At 38.6% G+C, this 22,048-nt stretch overlaps 1 protein-coding gene across 1 annotated transcript in view; it reads right to left on the bottom strand.

Moving 5' to 3' along the window:
- sorcs3a (sortilin related VPS10 domain containing receptor 3a) overlaps window positions 1–22,048 on the bottom strand; it is a gene marked incomplete at its 3' end in the record, with an annotated part of 284,577 nt that overhangs the window by 165,099 nt on the left and 97,430 nt on the right. Inside the window, exon 2 of the mRNA XM_079238262.1 lies at window positions 6,291–6,358. Within this exon, the coding sequence (XP_079094388.1) occupies window positions 6,291–6,358 (68 nt within the window). The remainder of the gene's footprint in view (window positions 1–6,290; window positions 6,359–22,048) is intronic.

The raw sequence follows: 22,048 nt of genomic DNA, 5'->3' as shown, positions 1-22,048 counted from the left end.
TTGTCACCAATAATAATCATAATTTCAGTGATCACGTTTTTTCGCTGTTTAACAAGGTGGAGCAGCTGAGACAGAGGAGAGTAGTAGCAACATGGACTTGTAAAAACAAGAGAAAAGTGTTAGCAGAGCAACTTTGAAAAAAAAAGGATAATATGAAAGACGAGGCAGGCATATGTCAGAACATTTCAGCTATTTACAAAGTCTCAATCAGCAGCAACAACAAATGACTTCACCGATTAACAAATAAGTGCAACAGGACGGATTCAGGAAGTGCTGCAAGATGATCACTTTTACATGACATTACCATGATGATCTCTAGCTGAGATTCTCCATGACACGTTTCATGCGGTCGTACCAATGATCCTGCTGGCGAAACGTCATCCTGCTGTAAACATTGTTGCTGTAATGCTGGATCTCCCATCAGCACAAGCAGAAAAGTTCCTGGTTTTTCCAACCGGAGTAATACAGAAAGTCCTGTATGGAAGTACTTGGTACAACTTGGACAAAATTTAGGTTTTACCTGCAAAGTTAAAGTGACAAGAGGTTGTTTTATTTCTTAGATTCTGTACACACGTACTATACTCAGTTGTTCTCCTCCAACTGGCTGTGCTGTGTGTGATAGAACTGGACCTTTAACTTCTTCTTGCTTCAACATAGCGGTCACAAATTCTCACAGATAAAACAAAAGAGACAAATGCTCCCAAACTGTTTTATAATCTGTGCTTACAGTGAAAAATGATCGTATACAGACATATTCATATAAAACATGTTCACATATCAATTTAAATATGAAAATACATACAAATACTTTCTAACCCTTGTTCCCCGGTTTAATATGTGTTTAAAAAGGATTTTCTTCACAGTTCTAACATACTTAAGGTCACACCGTATGTCACACAACATGGAGACTAAATAAAGGGCTTTGACCCCTTTACATATGCTCCTAGTCTAGTTCTTTGGTTTATTTTACATATAGCATCACATTTAACACTTTATTACATATCACACCCATTGCTTTGAGTACTGCTAGGGCTGTGATGACCTATGCCTTTGTCCCGATTTGATTCGATTCACTTCGATTATGATTTTTTGGTGCCGATTCAATTTAAATTGCGATTGTCACAATTCTTTGATATTGCTTATTTTTGTAGATTAAAAACATTTTAAAAAATGTACAAAACTTGTTTTTTGCTTATGATTTTTCTTGATTTCAGTTAGGAAAAAACAGCAGAGTAGCCAGACCATCACTGCGCTGTTATAATCCCCAAGAAAAAAAAGTAAAAAGATCAATAAAAACAATAAAAATGACAAAAACATTTAAGATGGATTATTTTTATTTATTTGGAAAAAGATGTTGTTTTTTTTTTTGTTTTTTTTTTTTTACAAAACAAAGAATCCATTTTAAAATTGTGAATCAAAAAATCCCAATATGTGATTTTTTTATTTGATCATTGCAATCGCAGAATGATACACACACAAACACACACACACACACACACACACACACACACACACACACACACACAAAAACAGATCTTATATGTGTAATATGACAATAATGTTCCATTAATCTTTTTTCTTTCTTGTGAAAAATAAAAATTGTACAACAATTTGTAAGCATTTTTTTTCTTTTCTATTAGTCTTGAAAGCATTTGTCTGCACACCGGTTTAATTTCTTTGATGTTGGAGGCTTTTGAGGGTTAGGGTTAGCGTTACACTACAGTATATGGAGTGTAAGTTTGTGGATGGATGTCTTTTTCAAGGCTGGGCATTTATGCACTTTTTCTGCTACAATTATGCATTATGTAATGGATTTTTTTTCTTTTTTGTGTGGTATATTTAATGTAAACACACAGGAGAGGATATGTTTATCAAAATGAAGAGAAGTTTGCCGTCTGGCACTGACAAACAAAAAAACAAAAAACAAAAAACAAACAAACAATGAAGATAAAACCAGGGACTGAGATAATGGTGAGTAGTGCAGGTAATACAGAAGCCAGTTTAGCTCAGAGCAGCTCCTGTTGAGTTCCTGAGTGTAAACACAAATAGATAAATCAAGATAGTTTTGTTATCAAATTAAAGCTGTGTCCAGTTCATCTAACAGGTCAAGCTGGGAATGCAAAGTTACGGGATTTATAGGCAAGAAAGCGGGATAATGTCCCACTAGAGGAACATGGATAGAAGCTTTTGTAGATTGTGTGGAACTTTAACTCGTTATCTGGTACGGAGATTCTAATCTTGCTTCTGCTTGTTTACCTGATGGCTGAAATTCATCAGATATCTGTGTTTCGAAGGAAGGCAGCTTCACACAGCTTTAAAACTCATCCTGCTGACCTGTTCCCTTTTAAATGATAAGTCTTGATATTTTTACGTGTCTTCGTCATAAATATTTGATTTTATCACATGAATTTTTAACATGAGATTTACAAGACTTATGTAGCTGTCTAGGCGTAAAGAGAATTCAGCTGCCAAAATGCAGTTTGATTGATGTTACTGCAATAACGTTACTGTATTTCCTTTATAAAGCAACAGTTTAACCCTTTAAAGCCAAACATATCATATTGGATACATAGTTTCAGACATATTGGGCATTTATCTCTGTTAGAAACTTTCCTCCAAACCAGGTGTGTCTAATCCAGGTGCCATGAAGTAAAAATCCTGCTATGTGTTTTGTTTTTTTTTTTTTTTTTTTTATCTACCTGTGCATATAAAACCGTCTTTTTCACAAACAGGCTCATCTATTTGGCTAATTGAATTCAGCTGGTTTAGTGACTGGTTGGAAAAGCTGACAGACAGAAGTTTTACTTTATTGTACCTGGATTATACACCTCTGCTCAAAGCCCTCTTGTATACCATTTGGCATTTGTCTCTTGTCCTCCGATGGACACCACAAAGCAGGAGACTACACAACAATAATATTGACCCATCACACGGTAAATATTCCAAACAGTAAACAGTATATTTTTTCCAGATATTTTTAAGGACTAAATAAAGACTTCAGAATAAAAAAAAATGGACTTTTCTGCTGTTTTTCTCAGACTAGGCTTTAAAGTGTTAAAATAAACGTGCACATTATAATGATTTTGAAAGTTTTCTTAAGTTTTGTACAAGCCAATGCTATTTATATCCATTAAAAACATAAATGGTTGCAGTAGCATATGACTGTATACACCAGGCCAAAATCAGTCCTTGAAGACTGCTGTCCTGCAGGTTTTCCATGGATCCCAGTTCCAACACACCTGACTTCTATTAAATGGTTCCAAAAGCCAATAAAATTCTGTACAATGACTCATTATTTTGCAACAAGCATGTTGGAACAGGGATACATGAAAAGTCTGCAGGATTGTTTCCCTTGAGGACCAGAGCTGGACACCCCCGTCACACAGTGATTACAGGCCCCTATTTTTCTAGCAGACGTACGTTTGCAGCTGCCTGAAAGAGTCCGGGAACCCAGATAATCCATTCTGCTGTCTGGAAAAGTTCTGTTGACTTTCTCCTTTCCAGGGTTAAATTACATCAAATGAAATTGCTTCTTATTTTTACTGTTGCTGTAAGTGGTAGTTCTGGTTTGGTAAACATGCTCGATACACATCATTCATATAGGAATCCTGCTGTCGCAACAAGAACTGGACTGGTGGCTCCATGTTTGTGTGAATGTTGGTCTATAGAATCATAAGCTCTGATCATTACTCGCTCTTGTGTGTGTACTTGCACAAGCGTGAGCAATGACGATGGCACTGAATGTATAACTCCATGCTGGTGTTCCAGTTTAGTCCCAGTGAGGAACAAACGTAGAATCAGAAATCAGAAACCGGATGTGTCAGAAGAGGAGGTTTTGAAAGGTTATGAATATGCAAAAATCCTATCCATGAATCCATATTGTGTTGTGGTAAGTTTAACTTTCCTCCAACAGAAGTTTATCCCAGTTCCATTTGGTTGACATTATGTTGGTTTTCACATCCCCCCAAGGCTGTTTTCTGCTCTCTCTGTGCCATCTGTGCTGGTTACAACGGGGCATATGTCTGGGGATGTCTATGCAACAGGCATAACACAGTTCAAAGTGAAAATATTTCAGATTTCCAGAGAATTTCCTCCTTTTCAAAGTTTGTAAAGCACTGGAACACAATAAATGGACAAAATAATCATTATGAGAGGTTTTATAATTCATTCCTGTTATGTGTGTAGGCAGTTTAATGCTGTAAATAGAAGTGTATTGTCATGAAAGTATCATTTCTGTATCAACGCGTTGTATTCAGATATTTTATGATATTGCATCTGCAGCTGAAGTGTCTGTTTTGTTGCACTGCAGGCTATCAAGGGACTGCAATTTCTCACCAAAACATCACTCTGTTTTCGCCTCCATATCCTAATTGCACAGTATATGTCAAAGATAGCTAGAAGTCACTTAGGCATCGCATATCACTGTCAAACCATCAGTGTAAGCTGGGAGGACGAAGCAAACTTTTAAAGTGTAAAAAAAAAAAAAAAAAAAAAAAAATTGCTAAAAAGTGCTATAAAAAGGCTGATAAAAAAAAGAAAAAAAGGAAAGAAAAAAACACACAGTGTTTATTTGTTGTTTGTTTTAACTTTAGGCTTGTCCAACAGTGTAGTTTCTGATTGTCCTTGTTGTAACTGAGTCAGTTACGCTCTATTTGTCCTTTAACTTTTCTGACTTTAACTGTCCGCAAAAAACTTCCCTCTGGTCGTCTTTGTTAGGAGGATTTTTTCCCCCTCTGGTTACCTTTTGAGTTTATTTAAAAATCAACCTTGATCAGGCATTATTCTAGCTATGTGTCTCTCCAACACGCTTTCCAATTATTTTATAAGGATCACATTAAACCATGAATAAAAGCCTTAGGTAGCGATAGGTATGGCTAGGTATCGCCTTAGGTAGTGTTTAATGTCATCTTTCAACACAGCAGGAAGCGTATTCTAAATCCGGCCAATGCAACCAGCTAGTTATGGTGCCAAAAGCAGAACAGGAACTGTGTCAGCTAATTTTTTCAGGTAGCTCTTATATCTAAACCAAACTACACAGAAGGATGTCCCTATTCCTTCTCAATCCTGTAAGATCTTTGTTTTACTGCTTTTCCTTTGTCATATTTCCACAGTAATGTCAACTGATGGACGGCAGGCGAGTATCTCCGAAGCTAGGGACATATTAGTTAGTATCTAACATCTTTTTCATCCATGTTTGAAAAATAAACTGTGTTCCAGTTTTGTCACTTTAAAATGAGAAATCTACATCCAAACTGCTGCTCTTCGTCCTCTCCGGGCTTTTTTTTACAGGCGTTTTGCACAGCCTTGTTGTTTCACGAGTCCAGAAAGAACGAACCAAACACTGGCTTCTTTGTTTTAATTTTACCAACTAGATGTCACACAGGGTGGTTGCACCAGCGGTTAAAGTGAGAAAAAGTATAAATTCATTCTGTTAGCTGATGATGCCCCCTGAAGTTCCATCCATCCTAAAGATATTTGAGTGCAGATTAATTCTCAATAGCTTATGTTAGAGCAGAAAAACACACCCTAATGATGATCCTGGGCACACCCCTTCAGTATGTCAGACCCTCTGGGCCTAGTTATTGTTGCTAAGCTATAATGGGACAACCCCTGTCAGAAGGTTTCTGCCTCTCCGTTACCTGAGTTGTCCCTTTATCTTTACAGCTTCCCCTAACAAATACCACATCTACCCCCTGGACAACTCTGTCATTTGTACAGCAGCTTTATGAAAGTGAGACAAATAAACAACTGCGTGTGTGTTTCGTAATCCAGATTTGAAAATAGGTTATGCAGTTTCAACTCATCAGGGATGTGTTACCCCTCCTCCTGCTCGTCTAGTCTTCTTCTTTACAAGCACTCTCTTTGTTTCAAGAGTGTTTGCGAGTGTGTGTTTGTTTTATCCCCAGCAGAGGCGAAGAAGCCGAGTACATCAGATAATGCAGAAGAACAACAGCATGGAAAACAGCGTCCTACACCTGAGTGCCCCGTCTGACCATGCACGACACCAGAACGCCGTTCGCTTCACCAGAGGGGCGGCTGAGAACAAGTTCGAAGCCGTAAGAGGGGAAAGCAGAGATATGATTTTGTTTTTTGTTTTTTTGGGGGGATTTGTAAAAAGTCAAATATTTTCAGTGCAGTTTCATTTCACTGGAAATGAAAATAAATCACATTTCTGAAAGGTAGTAAGCTTTAACAGTCATCTTGCATTGCTAATTCAGCTTTCTGGCACTTAGAAGATAATATTCAAAGACTTTCATTCTACTATGGATAAAGTTCCCTTTTGTACTCACCTCCACAGCGTGCTCTCAGTGACGCTGCCAATGTGAAAGTCATACAGTTTGGTAAGAATCAGGATCACCTGTAAACAGACAAAATGATGACGTTACAGACAGCCAGGGGAGGAATTGATTGGTAATGATCAAAACAATATCAAGTCAAAGGTTTATAACATGATCTTTGCAAAAAAAAAAAACAAACAAACTATAAATTAGGTGGATCAACGCTTATGGTTTTCATCAAGACACGAACATTATGTGAGGAAAGCATGAAGCGAGTTTGCGGTTGGCAGCTTTTGCAAAGAGGAAGCTGAACTATGAAGCAACACTTTAAAAGCTGAGAGATCTCATTCAAAGCTTTCACTGTTTAAACATGATCCACTGGTAGCTGAAAACTCACAGACAGAAGGAAAGCGATTCCAGATGCAAGCAGATGAAATGGATTCTTGTCATATTGTCTGAGCTCGGCTCTTAAGCCCTAATCGACAGTTCAGGAAATGAACCTGTTTGCTTTTCTGCAAAGAGTTTGATGAAAGGATTAATTCCAAGCTTATTCCCAAACACTATATATGAATCCGAAACACCAGGATTTTGGTGTCTGTTTATCCAAGTAATTGTTTGTCTGAAAAAATCAAACACTGTAAAAATGAGGGGAAGTTTTTTTTTAATCTTTTCTGCTATGTGATCTGAAATTCTGCTGACACAAAATCAGCTCCAAGTGGCAACATAGAACATCCCGTTCCTTTCTTCTGATCAAGACCTCGTATAAAAGTTCAAGTTGGACTTGAAGACATGTCTCCTCTTCTTTATACAGACTGAATCAGTTGCAAATGATTCTAATAATGACGACACATCACGCAGCAAATGTTAAACTTGCACAAGGTTTTGCATAATTTTATAATCCTCATTTAAATCTCATCTTAAACTGAAATCTTGATGTGAAACGACGTGTGTGTGAATGCATGAGAGGTTTAAAGAAATTAAATTAACGGAAAGAAATACACTTTATTTACTCCAGAAGGAAAATGAAAAGTTTATAAAGTCCAAAAGGCCAGCTCTTCAGAATTGATTAAAATGAGATAATCAAGTTATTTGATTGACTTTGATGGCAAGAAAGAGAAGTGAGCTGTCATTGATCTGATTGATCGGTAAAATCAATCCATATTTGTGACCTTTTTTCAGCTTTTCTTTTACATTTCAAATGTTATGTGGACCTGTACTTGCATGCTTTACACTGCATGTCACATTCACACACACACACACACACACACACACACACACACACACACACACAGTCATACACCGAAAGGCACACTGGGGAGCAATAAAGGTTCAATGTTTTGCCCAAGGATACTTAGGCATGTCGTAGGGAAAATCCTAGAATCAATCCACAGACGTTGCGGTTGGAAGGCAACTGCTGTTCCTCCTAAAAGTGTCTATGCTTACATTTACAGTCTGTAATTATGTTTCTGTGAGGATTAATAGTGAATGTATGAAACCCTGCAGCTCAGATACAGCACCATGAGAAAGAAAATCAGCATGCAGATGCAGGTTCTGTGTCTGCATCTCTACTCTACTTAGCTGGTAGGGAGTCATTTGATGCAAGGCGGAATATGGATTATTAATCTAATGTTGTGACTAGAGGCCAAACATCAGGTAGAATCGACATGTTTCTTCTTCCACTGCTTTAAATAAAATAGACAGATAGATAGATAATATGTTCAACTGCATTTCAAGTTAAACTGAGTGACGAGGCATCAAAGATGAAGTGGAGAATTTCTGACATCTGGCAGAAGTCTAACGCTCCTCTTCAGGATCAGGATGCTCCAATTTACCCAACCCATCTGGTGACATTGACAGGATCACAAATGTGAGGGAACAAAATAATCAACTTGTGGCCGTGTTCATGTGGCACACATTTATGGGCAATTAATATATAATTGGACTATTTAAATGTTCAGGTGAATTATTTTAACTGAGTTACTGGGTTCTCCAGCTGAATAGTTTAACTAGAAAACAGCAAACTTACTGTAGACTGGACAGCAGGTACACCCTTCAAAAGTAATGCCATTGTAATCAAATAAATTTAAAAAAAAGAAAAAAAAAAACATACTTGTGACATCAAAAACTCAAAACTTTGTAAACCGTGATGGTCTGTTACATAATCTGCCTCAACGTTATCTGTGTGATATTATTTACCACAACACAACACTTCAGTATGAAACTAATTTGGGTGCTGAAACGGATTTTTGAAAGAAAAACAAAAGGTCATCCTGACTGTGGGCAAGTTGTTGATGCACTGGTAATGCAAGGCCACCAGTCAATTATCTTGGTTGTTCCTGTTAGCATCCTTGGCCCTGAATCTTTTTTTTTAATTTTTTTTTTTTATGTTGATGACATCAGTAGGCTTGGTACATATATGACTATCTATGAAGGTGTAGTTTTTAAAATCTAGCTAGGAGGAAACACCAGCTGAAGCCTAGCACAGTAGAACAATTCAATGTCATGTCATGATGTCCTTTGGATACGTTGCACCAAATAAATTTAACTAGCAGGCGACTTCCACCTTCGTGCTTTTTGGTTTCAGATTTAAGTCAAAGGTGTGTGGAAGAAATAGTCTGCAAAGAAATGTACAGTGAAATAAAAATCATTGGGATATAATTTTGCCTGTCATGCAGATTACCAACTAAGTTCCAGAGGTCTCCAGAGATCCACTGGGAAAATTCCCAGTAGACCTCTGGAGATTTGGGCATGTAGACAGATGTAGTGAGAAAATCCAGTCTTACTGCATATGTTTAAATTTTATTTGAAGGTGGCAGTCTGAATTTCCAAGTTTTAGCTCGACCATCTCAGGCAACTTTTAAAGTTAGAAAACCAAAGGTAATGCACAGTTTCTCGATGTCAAAATCCATCATGGCCACTCTGCACATGCAGGAAAAAGTGATGACAGCTGCAGTAATAAAATGTTCACCAGCACTTCTGTCTGTTTGCGTCTCCTTAAATCAGTCACACATCCAATAGTTTGACCTTTAATAGCTAGCAAGTTGTTAGTCAGTTAATATCCACCAAGAAAAAAATCACCAAAACATCTCTCTTCAGAGCTGAATTTAATGATTTTAATGAGTGTGTCTCCTAAAAGTATCTATTTTAATAATTTTGATGATTAATTTTTTTTTTTTTTTTTTTTTTTAACATACTTCCCTTTTTTTTTTAAGCTTTCCTGCTATAATGCATCATGAGTCGGGTTCTGCCGGAGATTTTCTTCCTGTTGAAGGGGAGTTTTTTTTTCAATCCCACTGTCACCTCGTGCATGCTCAGGATGTGGGATTGGATTGAAGTCATGACTCGATGCAATCAGTTGGTTTCTATTATAGGATATGTATGAATTGGCTTGAAATGATGTGTATGTTGATTCGTGTATGTAAAGTGCCCTGTGACAATGTTGTGAAGTGGCGCTATACAAATAAAGTTGAATTAAATTGAATTGAGTATCCTGAATCCTCTATGAATAAAATATGCTATTGTTAATATTATTATTATTATTATTATTATTATTATTATTATTATTATTATTATTATTATTATTGTTATTATTAGCTAGATAGGTCAAGTTCATATAAGATAAGCTAAAATTGTGTAAAGTAAGCTATGCTACAGTTAGCTAATCTAACAAAGGATGAACAAAGATAAGACAAGCTAAACTTAGCTAAGCTATGATGAGATAAGGCAAGATGTCTTTTAAATACCTTCCCGTATTAAACTGAGTCTCCTTTTTGGTGAGGTAGCTGTTTGGCTTCATCACGTAACTCAGCTCTTTACATTCCCTGGCTAAATGACTGTTTTTCCTTCTCATTAGCCTCCACGGCAATCCATTTTCTTCTCTACAACCAGCTTCTGCTCATTTCAGTCAACCTAACTGGCTAGACTTTAGTCACTTGGCCGGGAGGGGATGTGGGAGTTGTGGCCCTGACTCTTCTGACAGAAGTCAGCGTTCAGGCTGGGAGAGAACAAAATTAAACTCAATAAAGAAGGAGTGCCCTTCATGGAACTCTCAGGCCTGCAGCTTTCCAGGACCTTTCCAACCTCTTTCTGAGCTTCGTTCCCTGCATGTCTTCAGAACAAGCCAGCTGCTTACAGCGACCCTGGTTGATACTTATGGGAAGATGTGCCACATGCCGTAGGAATCCTCCCACTAAGAGTGTGAACATACGGTTTGGGCCAACAAAGGCTACAGAGCCAGCCAGAGTGGAAGCAATAAGAAAAAAACATGGTTTGTAGCCATGCAGGCCCACTGAATACTAAAACTGCATCGTGTGTGAGTTTTGTTGGAAAAGCTCTTTTGCACGCAACTGTGGAAATGAGTGTGTTTGGGCTGTCAGCGGTTTGTAGTCGTCTTTGCTTGGAGCGAAGGGTGACACACATAGACATGAGTCATCTCATCCCCTTCATTACAGTTTGAAATGGAAATTTACTTTGGACCTCAGCAGGAGCAAAAAGTCTTTTTAAATGCTTCTGAACAACATCTAAAAACATGTCTTCAGGATGATTTAATGTAGCAGCGGGGCCAACTCCAACTACTTATTTACATGCTTGTTTCTGAGGTTTTTGGCGAGTGTGATGGAAGGACAAAACTGCAGCACACGTTGAAAACTGTTTGACAAGGTGTCTGTTTCTCAAGTACTCGCTCTGCATTTCCAATCCCTACTTGACACACAATTATAAAATCAAATTGTCAGTCATATTGCTCTTGCATTAGCCTTGTAGCCTTAGCAATTAACCGAGTATGGGAATAACATATTATTAGCATATCTAAATGCTCCCTCCTCTTCTCAAAGACCAAGTCAAAGTGCCAAACCCAATTTTGAATATTGCATCGGCTCTTTGCATGCTAATGAGTGTTAATGACTTTTTGGAGGAACGAATGCTCAGCTCCACTTTTCGGAGAGCAATAGTTTAGTTGTGATCACGGCCTGAGGAGGTGTCGCTTTCAGTGTCAGGTATGGGTCTATGGCAGCGCTTCAAGGATGTTAAATTAAACCTGGCTAAGTTGCAGCTGGCAATGTTGTTTATGCTGAATGAGGAACAGCAGCTGAAGCCCCCAACTTAAGCATTAATAATACCCACATTTGATTCACAACAATGCTGTTACCCTTAATGATAAGAAAGGAAACAAAAGACAGAATAAAACATCTGCATTAGATTAACAAAGTTTGCTTTCACTTAATTAAACCTACTTTGAAATGTATTTTCCTCTAATCAGAGTCTAACAGCGTCAAAATAATCAAAGGAAAAGAGGAGATTTAAAACTTTACTCCATATTTACAGCTTGCAAAACTTACAAGCATGGTTTCTGAAACCTTTCATGTTATGGAGCTGAAATAATTTAAAAAACATCTGCTTTGTTCGCTCAGTTCAAAACAAAACAACCCTTTATGCGTCTGACAATCTCATGTCTGACAACGGGCTTTTAGTAGTCAGCATACATCAAGACAGTCCGCACCAGAATGGCAGCTGGAACTGATCATTATCTGGAAGTGATTAAACCTCCCCGCCTCTCCGTAGCGCGTCAACAACCGAGCAATTACTTTCTCAATTGGGGAGAGCTGTTTATGTGACACAATGTCAGCTGGTGGCTGTGCTGCCACCGGCCGACATAAAGGGAAATCTGAGAAACTTTGGAGGCTTTCTTGTAATTTGGAATGACAATGACAGAGACGTTCATTGATTTGTTTGTAAGTGGATAAATACATAGTAAGATGTTGAAAAGTATGGCTCATAAAAGCAGGCAAACAGTTGAGGCAACAAGAACATGAACTGGGACATTTCTGATGTAGGATCGGACCCATCTCTTGGCTTGATTCGCAATATATTTTGTAATATACATTCCATGTATTTAGTGACAAGTATTTTGCTTTGATCATGCATTTTCTGGTGCATTTAGCTTCTATTAATTATTTACAGTTTGTTCCTTGAGCTTGGAAGGATGGTGCAACATGACCTGTTTCTTTTTGTTTGACTTGTTCCACAGATTCCGAACACCTCGAGCAATCCCTACATTGCTGTCTCTCTAATACCACCATGCCAGGCCTTGATGTCAGCTGTAAATGATGTGAGCATTTGAAAGAGAAGAAATGGTGCTGGTTAGTCCATGTTCCAGCCTCTCTGCTGTTCAGGAAAAGACTTGAAGCGGCAGACATATGCAAAAGATGAAGAATAGCACACTAATACATTCTTTGCACAAACAGATACTACAAAGAGAAACGGGCTCCCTCAGCCTTGAGATGTGAGTGTTTTCGTACACCATCATATGCAGCAAAGAAAAGATGAAAACACAAGGTTCAAGATGAAGTTCACCAATCTGAATGTTGCAAGCATCTTTTAACTGTTTGAGTGCAAAAATTAGACACACGCAGCACTCCAGAAACAAAGGCAGATGAAAAGGAGGGATTTGGTAAACGCTGTTTCTGCCCTGTCGAGGCCTCATCAGAGAGGGTGTGGCAGCACTCTGGCCCCTCCGGACATCACTCGATCCGCTTCTTTACAGCTTTCTCCTTCCTTTTCTGTCACTCTGCGCCCTCACACTCCCACTTTTCCATTCCCCCGCTCTCACTATCTGAATCACTTTAGCTTCTCTCCTCGATATGCCTTCTCGCTCATTTATTCCATCCTTCAAGTGTATGTCTTTCCCTCGTTCCCCTGTTCATTCCCCTCCCAGGTAAAACCTTCTTATCTCTATTTTATCTGAGCTTTTCTTGTTCCTTTCCCCCTGCACTGTTCTCCCTTACTCAGTCTCCTTGCAGAGACCTGTTATCTTTATTCTCTCAGTTTCCCATATTCCCCTCATAATGTGCCCAATCTGCTGCTCTTCACCTTCACTTGCTCCTTTTTCTCCATGGTTATCTCTTGTCCTAATGCCACTCCTCTCATGCTTCCATCTTTTATTCTACCTTGATTTTTAGTTTCCTTGTCTTCATGCCGCCATCAATGCCTGTTTGTTTTGGCCTCAGAAAATAGACCAGCATTAACGTTTGGTTGGGGTTAGTGTCCCTCTTGAATGGAGGGAATGAGAAAGACCTGTTTTTAATCCATCATTTTCTCCTTATTTCAAAGAAAGTGAGGAATCTTCTAGAAGGCCTCCTGGACCGGGTACCCAAAACATTTCATTTGGCTTCTGCTGATGCAAAACTGCCAGAACTCTGAGTTTTTACTGGACGAAAAAGGTCCTTACTCCATCCTTAAGGGGTTTGGTGAGCCACTTAATTGTATGAACATGGATGAGGATTGGATCATTGATCAGTGGGTAAATCATCAGCTTCAGCTTCCACCTTAAGACTGTTCAAAACCACAGACTCAATGCAGTTATCAGTCAACTGCTCAGTTCTGCCTCCATTCCTGAACCAAACATCTGCACATTTAACCATGGAATAGGGATATAAAGATATATTATGTATGTTATTAGAACTTTTGATTGGTGCTTTATATAAGTGATTTATTTTTCTTCTTTCTGTGGTGCATAATCCATTGCAAAATGGTTAGCAGCAACCATTTAGAAAACAACTCCTTAAGGAAGGTTTTAGCTACAGAATATCAATAAATCCACTTGGGAGCTAAAGTTGTGTGTCAAATTGCATACACCTGACTTTAAAAAATATTGTGATTAAATAAGTTGTGCAGAGATTTCAAAAAATCATAAATAGAGTTACAAATATTCCTCACAAAGAAGTCATTTCGCAAGGACAAACACTAGCCAGAAACTCACCTGCAGCAATGTGAATAGTTTGCATTTGGGTTGAAAAGGGACGGAATGTGTCATAGCAAAGGGTGCTCAACTGTTTAGACTCATTTACTAAATTCTATCACAGCCTTTAGTACAGGGGTGCCCAGCCCATCCTGCAGGTCGTCCACGCATTCGTGCTCCAACACAGACTCAAAAGAATATATCCATTGTGAACAACTTCACTGGTAGTTGGTTCCTTTTATTAGAATTGACATGTGTTGGAACAGGGATACGTCGAAAACCTGCTGCGCTTAAAGACCAACTTTGGCTACACCTGCTTTAGTATCTTTGCAAGGGTTGTAAAGAGCAGAAAATATGACAATGTCAAAAAAAGAACGCCAGGACTTGAGGTAAACTAAATGGATAAAGACATTCAGTCATTAGTCTGTCCTCTTAGCAACATTTCTCATTATGGTTTTCTGAGACAAACAGCTGATTGCAAAAGGATGCGTGACGTTTATGAAGCTGCTCTTTAAGACAAATCCATAGAGAAAAGGCAACTTCAGAAGTTTGTCTTCATCATGTTTGGTGTGTTTCAATCTGCTGTTTTTTGTCTTTTCTATCTTTTTTTCCTTTGCACAGCTATAAAATCCACAAACACAGCTGATGGATGTGAATATAAGTCATTTCCCTCATTACTGTTTCATATTTGAGTATATTTAGCATGAGAAAAATCAGCTAATAATGCTTCTTTAGTCAATATTCAGGTTCATCCCTTCATGTGACATTTTTTTTTTAATCACTTACTGGTAGAACATCAGTTTCTGTTCAAGCCGCTAATGTGACATTCAAAGAAGAACTGAAGGATCAATGTGCTGCTACGGGGTGAGAGAAAGGTCAATTGATAAACCAATCAAGTGGCCTGTATGGTGGGAGCGAGATTGCGAGCCTATCTGCTACAACACATCAGCTGGACTCTCAAACCGTAGGAGGAATAACCTTTCCAGCACAGATAAAACTGCTGTATGTTCTTCCTCTCCAAAAAAAGGGAAAAAGTTTTAGGTGCTGCTGTTTCACATAGACACACTATATCCTCTCACAGCTTCAAAGGCTGAAGATAGAAACGTTACCATAACAACTGCTGTCTGAAGAGCAGCTGCGAACGCACACAGAACTCTAGCCATTCTGGATCCACCGTTTCCAGAACTCAGAGAAGCCCGCTGCTCCCGTCTTCAGAGGAGATTTATAATTTGAGCCTAAAAATACTCCAGCAAAGATGATATGAGAATGCTGAAAAGTGTATGCTGCAAAGTCAGAAGGAAATGGAAAATTTCTTTCACTTACACTACTTTGTGCTGCACCTCCATTAGCAGGCTGCACGAAATGCCTGCTGAAACATTTTCTGCTATACTGAATGATATAATAGGCTTTTGGATAATTCATCTGTTTTATAAATCAATAATGCAGCCGCAGTTGTATTTGCAAGTATCTGCTACTGCTTATTTGCTCTGATGAAAGGGAAAACAATACTGGAGTGAGATTTCCTCAATGCAAAACATCAGCATCTACATTCCAACTCCTAATTAGGCCATAAAAATATCTGCAGATTAAAAAGGAAAATCTATGTTATCTTGGACGAGCTCAGCGAAAACTGCTTGTCTTCAATGTGTTTGTGGTATGGCAGAACATTTTAACATTATTATTAATAGTCTCCATTTGCACTGGGCTATTTTGGTGTTCCGTGGAGCCATTAAAATTTCCTATTTGCCCATTTTTCTTTCCCACGGTGCATCCGTCTCTCAGGCCAGCTCTTGAGGAAGTCGAGCGAGACAAACACTATCTGGCTGGCTGTGGAGCCTGAACTGGGGGGGCTAAAGCTTATCACACTGCAAGCCTGGGTGCATGAAAAACAAAGCCTCCCTGACTTTAGTCCATCATAACACAGAGGGGGACAGATAGAAAAATAGGTAGTGGGATTTCATTGACACACAGATACACGCTCGCCACATATCACAGCAAAACTAAAAAGACGTCTTGCAATCTCACTGTGGAAAAGAATGGAAACAGTAAGAATGTATCTTAGCAGCAAAGCAGGTCACTCTCCTTTGTTCTAAAGAATCAGTATATATTCATATATATATATATATATATATATATATATATATATATATATATATATATATATATATATATATATAGATAGATAGATAGATAGATAGATAGATAGATAGATAGATAGATAGATAGATAGATAGATAGATATATATATATATATATATATATATATATATATATATATATATATATATATATATATATCATTAAATGCACTGGAGAGTTCATGTTCATTCATTGGGAGCCCACAGTGACAGTGTGGAAGATGTTCAAAGAATCTCCATTTCTCTGAGGGAAGTACTTTTATAGAAAAGGCAGCCCTGCATGTTCACTAATTAAAAAAAGAAAAAAAGAAAAAAAAAAAACAGAGAAAAAAATTGAGAAGCTACCTATATTGAAAGCTACTCATGCTGAAAAATAGGTATCAGCACTGTTTGAGCTCAGAATGTGAATACGATTGTGTCCAACATATCCCATGAAAATGTACTGAAGGATTTTAGTGAATGTTGCTACAAATGGATGTTTTCCAAAACAGAACTGTAATGATTCATAAATAAGGTCTCCATAGAAATTATCCAAACAAATCCCATAAAACTATTTGTTTTGTTGTTCATTAGTTGAAATGAAATTCTCAGTAATGTGCCTGTTTTGTGCTGGTGCACACTTACATGTGCACACATCTGGGTAATAATAATAAAAAAAAAAAAAAAAAAAAAAAAAATATATATATATATATATATATATATATATATATATATATATATATATATATATATATATATATATATATATATAATTATATTAATTGTTATTATTATCATTCTAATTATTTCTTATTATTATTATTGGTAGTAGTGGCAGTAGTAGTAGTAATAGTAGTAGTAGTAGTAGTAGTAGTAGTAGTGACAGTAGTAGTAGTAATAGTAGTAGTAGTAGTAGTAGTAGTAGTAGTAGTAGTAGTAGTAGTGACAGAAGTAGTAGTGGTAGTACTAGTAAATTTCACTCAAAGATATGTTAAGACCTGTAGCTGTCAAGGTTTGTGACACGTTTTGTGTCTTCTTTGTTCTTGTTCTACAATTTATAGGACTATGATCACAAGGTTAGTCATCATGGGGCGCTTAAATTCCGAGAACTTAAGCATTACTTATGTCACTAAAGCCCCAATTTTCTGTGCCTGCATCCCAACACATCTCTCACACTTCCCCGTTCCTCACCAACTCTGCCAGCTGTTGCCAATGGTTTTATTTTTCAGCACACAAGAACCCCATCAACTCCTCTTCACACCTGCATACTAACCCGCTCCTAAATCACCGTCTTTACTAAGCAGATCAGCGACTTCTCCTCCCGAAACCACTTTCTTCTCCAATCCCACAAATCCCAATTTTGTGAGATTTTGTCCTGCAGCTTTTAGACAACACAGAGTAGAAAACTGACAGCTTTTGCCAAGGTTGGTAGCTGTCTCCTTTTCAACACTTGATAAATCAACCAGATCTCTGTTTTATGTTCTGGTGTGGGTTGTCAGTTATTAAAAGCAGTTTCTGTCTGATGAAACATAGTTTACATGAATGCAGTATGAATGATATGAAAAACAAGTTAACTCTAGGTAACGTACCCTCATCAGTAAACACAGACCACTGTCTAAAGTTGTAAATATACTTATACATGCTATTGTACCATGCAGATGCAGGGTACTGGGTGTTCAGTAATGGCTGTGTCATTACCACAAGATGGTGCAACACACAAAAAGTCTTCTGGGTTCATCTTTAGGTCCTTGTGGTTGTTCTGTAGGAGGCGGCTGAGATGAAACATGTTTCCTCTGGTGCTTGTCACAAGTGTTCACCATGTCTTACAGAGTTCCTGTGTTTGTAGTGTGTCATTTCTCTTGTAGGCAAAACAGTACCAGACAGTTGTCGTGCTGTTGGTTTTAGTCATGAGCTCTACTGCATCTGCATTTTCATCCCTACTGTCATTACCATCCACTACCACAGCCCTCACCCCATGTGCTCTATTGCAGCAGCCATTAGCGTCTACATAGAGCATCCAGGAAGAGTCTGTTTGATTTGCCAGCGTATAAATGCACAGAAGCGTATGGAACAATGCTTTATTTACTTAATATGTGCAAATTAGGACAGATATTTATCACAGCTCAGGCAGTTTTTGCAATACACACATCCTGCTGGGTAAAATTGGGATGAAGGTAAAGTCTTGATTTATGTTGCAGTCCTAATGGATGGATAGTGGAAGACAGTTCCAAAGGCAAGGGGCTTTAAAATAAAGAATTTTAACAATAACATGGACATATGGGTAGATGGTGTTGAGATCTGGGAAGAAAAGTGTCTAACTCGGGTTGGCATGTAATAATGGATGAACTACGGAAGATAAAAAGGAACAAAATTTTGGAGAGCTTGGAAAGCAAAGAGGAAAATTTGAAAGTCAATAGGATCCTAAACAGAGTCGTTACATAAGGAAATGAATGTGCTTTGCTCGGCTTAAGAACATGATCATGAACATGGATCAGAATGGCGTTACTGTTGGGTGTAAGAAATAGCCAGTAGATCAAAGATGAAAAAAAAGTGAGGGGTGATCATGTATGTATCTATGTATGTATGTATGGATGTATGATTATTATTATGAGTATTAGTAGTAGTAGTAGTATTAGTATTAGTATTATTAGTATTAGTATTAGTTTTAGCATTATTTTTAATATCAAGGACTTTTGACATAAGATGAAGGAGGACTTGTCAAGTAATAGATGATAACTGAGAAAATAGGACATTTGGATTGTTTGGATTTTGAAATCACCGGTGCGGCGTCTGCAGTAATGCGGGCTCTGCGCCGGTCTGTCGTGGTGAAGAAGGAGCTGAGCCAGAAGGCGAAGCTCTCGATTTACCAGTTGATCTACGTTCCTACCCTCACCTATGGTCATGAGCTGTGGGTCGTGACCGAAAGAACGAGATCTCGTATACAGGCGGCTGAAAAGGGTTTCCTCCGCAGGGTGGCCGGGCTCACCCTTAGAGATAGGGTGAGGAGCTGGGTCATCCGGGAGGGGCTCAGAGTAGAGCCACTGCTCCTCCGCATTGAGAGGAACCAGTTGAGGTGGCTCGGGCATCTGGTCAGGATGCCTCTTGGACGCCTCCCTGGTGAGGAGTTCCAGGCACGTCCCTCTGGGAGGAGACCCCAGGGAAGACCCAGGACACGCTGGAGGGATTATATCTCTCGGCTGGCCTGGGAACGCCTCGGTATCCCCTCCGCAGAGTTGACAAATGTGGCTGGGGAGAGGGAAGTCTGGGCTTCCCTGCATAGGCTGCTGCCCCCGCGACCCGACCCCGGATAAGCGGCATGAAGATGAAGATGAAGATGAAGATGGATTTTGAACCAACATTAAGAAATGCAGTTTGAGCAAACTGAACTTTTAATCTTATGCAGAGCTGGAAGCATGTACGTTTGACAGACAGGTTGAAATTGTCCGTTGTGAAATTGCCATTGTCATGCTGACGAAAGTGAATTTTATAGGGCCTATTCTCTAAAATACAGAAACAACCAATGAGTCATCCTCCACTGCGGTTAGCTTACCCATGGGTAACGAGTCCCATCATTCCTGATTAGAGGGACATATTGCTTTTTTATTCCTTAGATAAGTAACAGGAATTAGTTGGAGACTTTTCATCCTCTTCTCCACATTATTCTTTTCATTATTCCCTTTATTACAACATCTCGCTGTTAATATGTTATGGTGCCAGCAGGAGCAGAGGAGAAGACAGGCAGCGAGTTCCAACTACAGGCCTTTTCATGTGTCATTGTGAATCGTCTCTAAGGTGACACAACATAAAGGCAGCAGGACAGCTGATTAACACCAGGCTCCAATCTTAAACTCTTAATTACATTTTTTTTCTCCCTCCGCTCTGACACCATCTTCTGTCTCTCCATGGAACGTGCTGATAGGGATGTATTAGGGTTCGAGTAGGAGGTGAGGTGTGGGGGAGGGAGGTAAAGAACTGCTCACTCGCTGATAACACATCCTGAATGAATGCAGGTGCACCGTGTGAGACGCTGCAGAAACACTAAAAGCATCAGAAGTGAGCTGGGCATAATTAAAATTGTAATATGTTGTCCTCTTAGGGACATTAAGCTATCCATCAAGCACTTGATCTATTGGCACAAGCCAGCATGCTGATGGCTCAGCAGCTGCTTACATTGACATCTGCTGTGACAACGCTGGTTTAGCAGACACTGAAGTGTTCTGCTGATGCCACCCTGCACACCATTCATTACACCTTCCACCTGGCTGATCGACCATGTTTGCAGTAAAAGGGGGGGCATCTGAGGCCAGTGTTTTTGCAAGAGAAACTTTGAAATCATGGTGCAGATAAAAGCATTAGAATTACTGAGTTTACAAGATGAAAATGAAATCTGTAAATGGTGAAAATATAACATACGTTGTGATGTTGTGAATTAGACAGAAAAATATACCCATATAGCAGCTTATTGAGATCACCTTTGCTGGGTTTTGTTTGATTGTACTTTTTACGTTTACTGAAAATGTGGGACAAAAAATCATTTCTGCACAAGAAAAAAAAACTCTGAGTGCATTTCTGTGAAACAGACCTATAAAACGACATTGTTCCACAGAAAGTAAAAACTGTCACAGTGGTGAATTTTCAGAGACTGCACTGCTCCGCATTTCAACTGGCACGCTCGAGAATCAAGCCTCACAGAGCCCGTGTATCCCAGCTCATCATCAGGTGCCATCATGGGTCATGGGCAGTAGGCATCAATTTGTGCTAACAACAGAAAGCCACCAAACCAAAACACTTGTCATGTGTTGCACGGCATAATTCACTTTGATATGCAGAGTGCCTTCACAGCCAAAGCTTTTTAAATGAGTCATTTCTGAGAGTTGGCTTTGTGTCCTGACTGATGCTGCTATCAGAACATCCCAAAGCCCTGTATAAACATGTAAAATATGTTAGGGGTTTTCTTATAATATGCATATATTACATAAGGATGTTCCCTAAGCATTTACGACACCTATTCAAGGCAGGGTCATTGAAGCTACGTGAAGGCAGATGTCCAGGATCTATCTCTTTTTGTTGTTCCTCCAATTCTTTTGCTGAGCAGCAAATTATTTAAATGCCAGAAAAAAAATCTGCCCTCACTGGGAACTATATAAAGCATTCCTATTTAGTTTTATATGACATGACAGTAATTCAATGCACATAGACATGGTCAAGGTGACTGTGAAGCTCAAACCAAGCAGAAGAATGGGAGAGAAAGGGGATTAAAGTGACTTTGACCATAGTTGGTGCCAAAAATGCTGGTGTAAACTTTTAATCCACTAACAGTGGTTAAAACCAAAGTATACAAAATACCATACATTGAATACTAACTTTGTAGCAGATGGGCTACAGCAGCAGAAGACACCAGTGCCCATCCGTCAGCTTAAAAAAACAGGAAACTGCAGCTAAAACGTCACACAAACTAACAAAAATTGGACAACAGAAGATATGAAAATGTGGCCTGTTTTTAAGAGACTCTTATTTCAGCTTCCTGTTCAGATGAAAGGTTCAAGATTTGGTGGAAACAACATGAACCCAGACACCCTGTTAGGAAAAGCTTGTGTTTGCTGTTGTAATATTTTGGTCACTATTCTAAGTTTAAAACAAAACCATCATCTGTCCTCAGCAGGGTAAATCTGTTCAGCATTAGGACCCACAACAAAGATGATACTGCCCCCAATCTAAATCGAATGAAGCAAATACAATGACATCATCTGCAAAGATGCAAACCAAGTCAACCAAACTAGAAACGCTGAAGCTGCTAACACTGGTTACAACCAAAGATTACAGAATATCATCAAACACAGTGTTTGTATGCTTTTTCTTCCTTATACCAATTTTGTCATGTTTGTACAAAAATAAACTTTTGGAAATATTGATATTTA

This window comes from Telmatherina bonti (genome assembly GCF_933228915.1).
Source record: "Telmatherina bonti genome assembly, chromosome: 3".
NCBI lineage: Eukaryota > Metazoa > Chordata > Actinopteri > Atheriniformes > Telmatherinidae > Telmatherina > Telmatherina bonti.
This window is presented reverse-complemented; position numbering and strand designations above follow the sequence as displayed.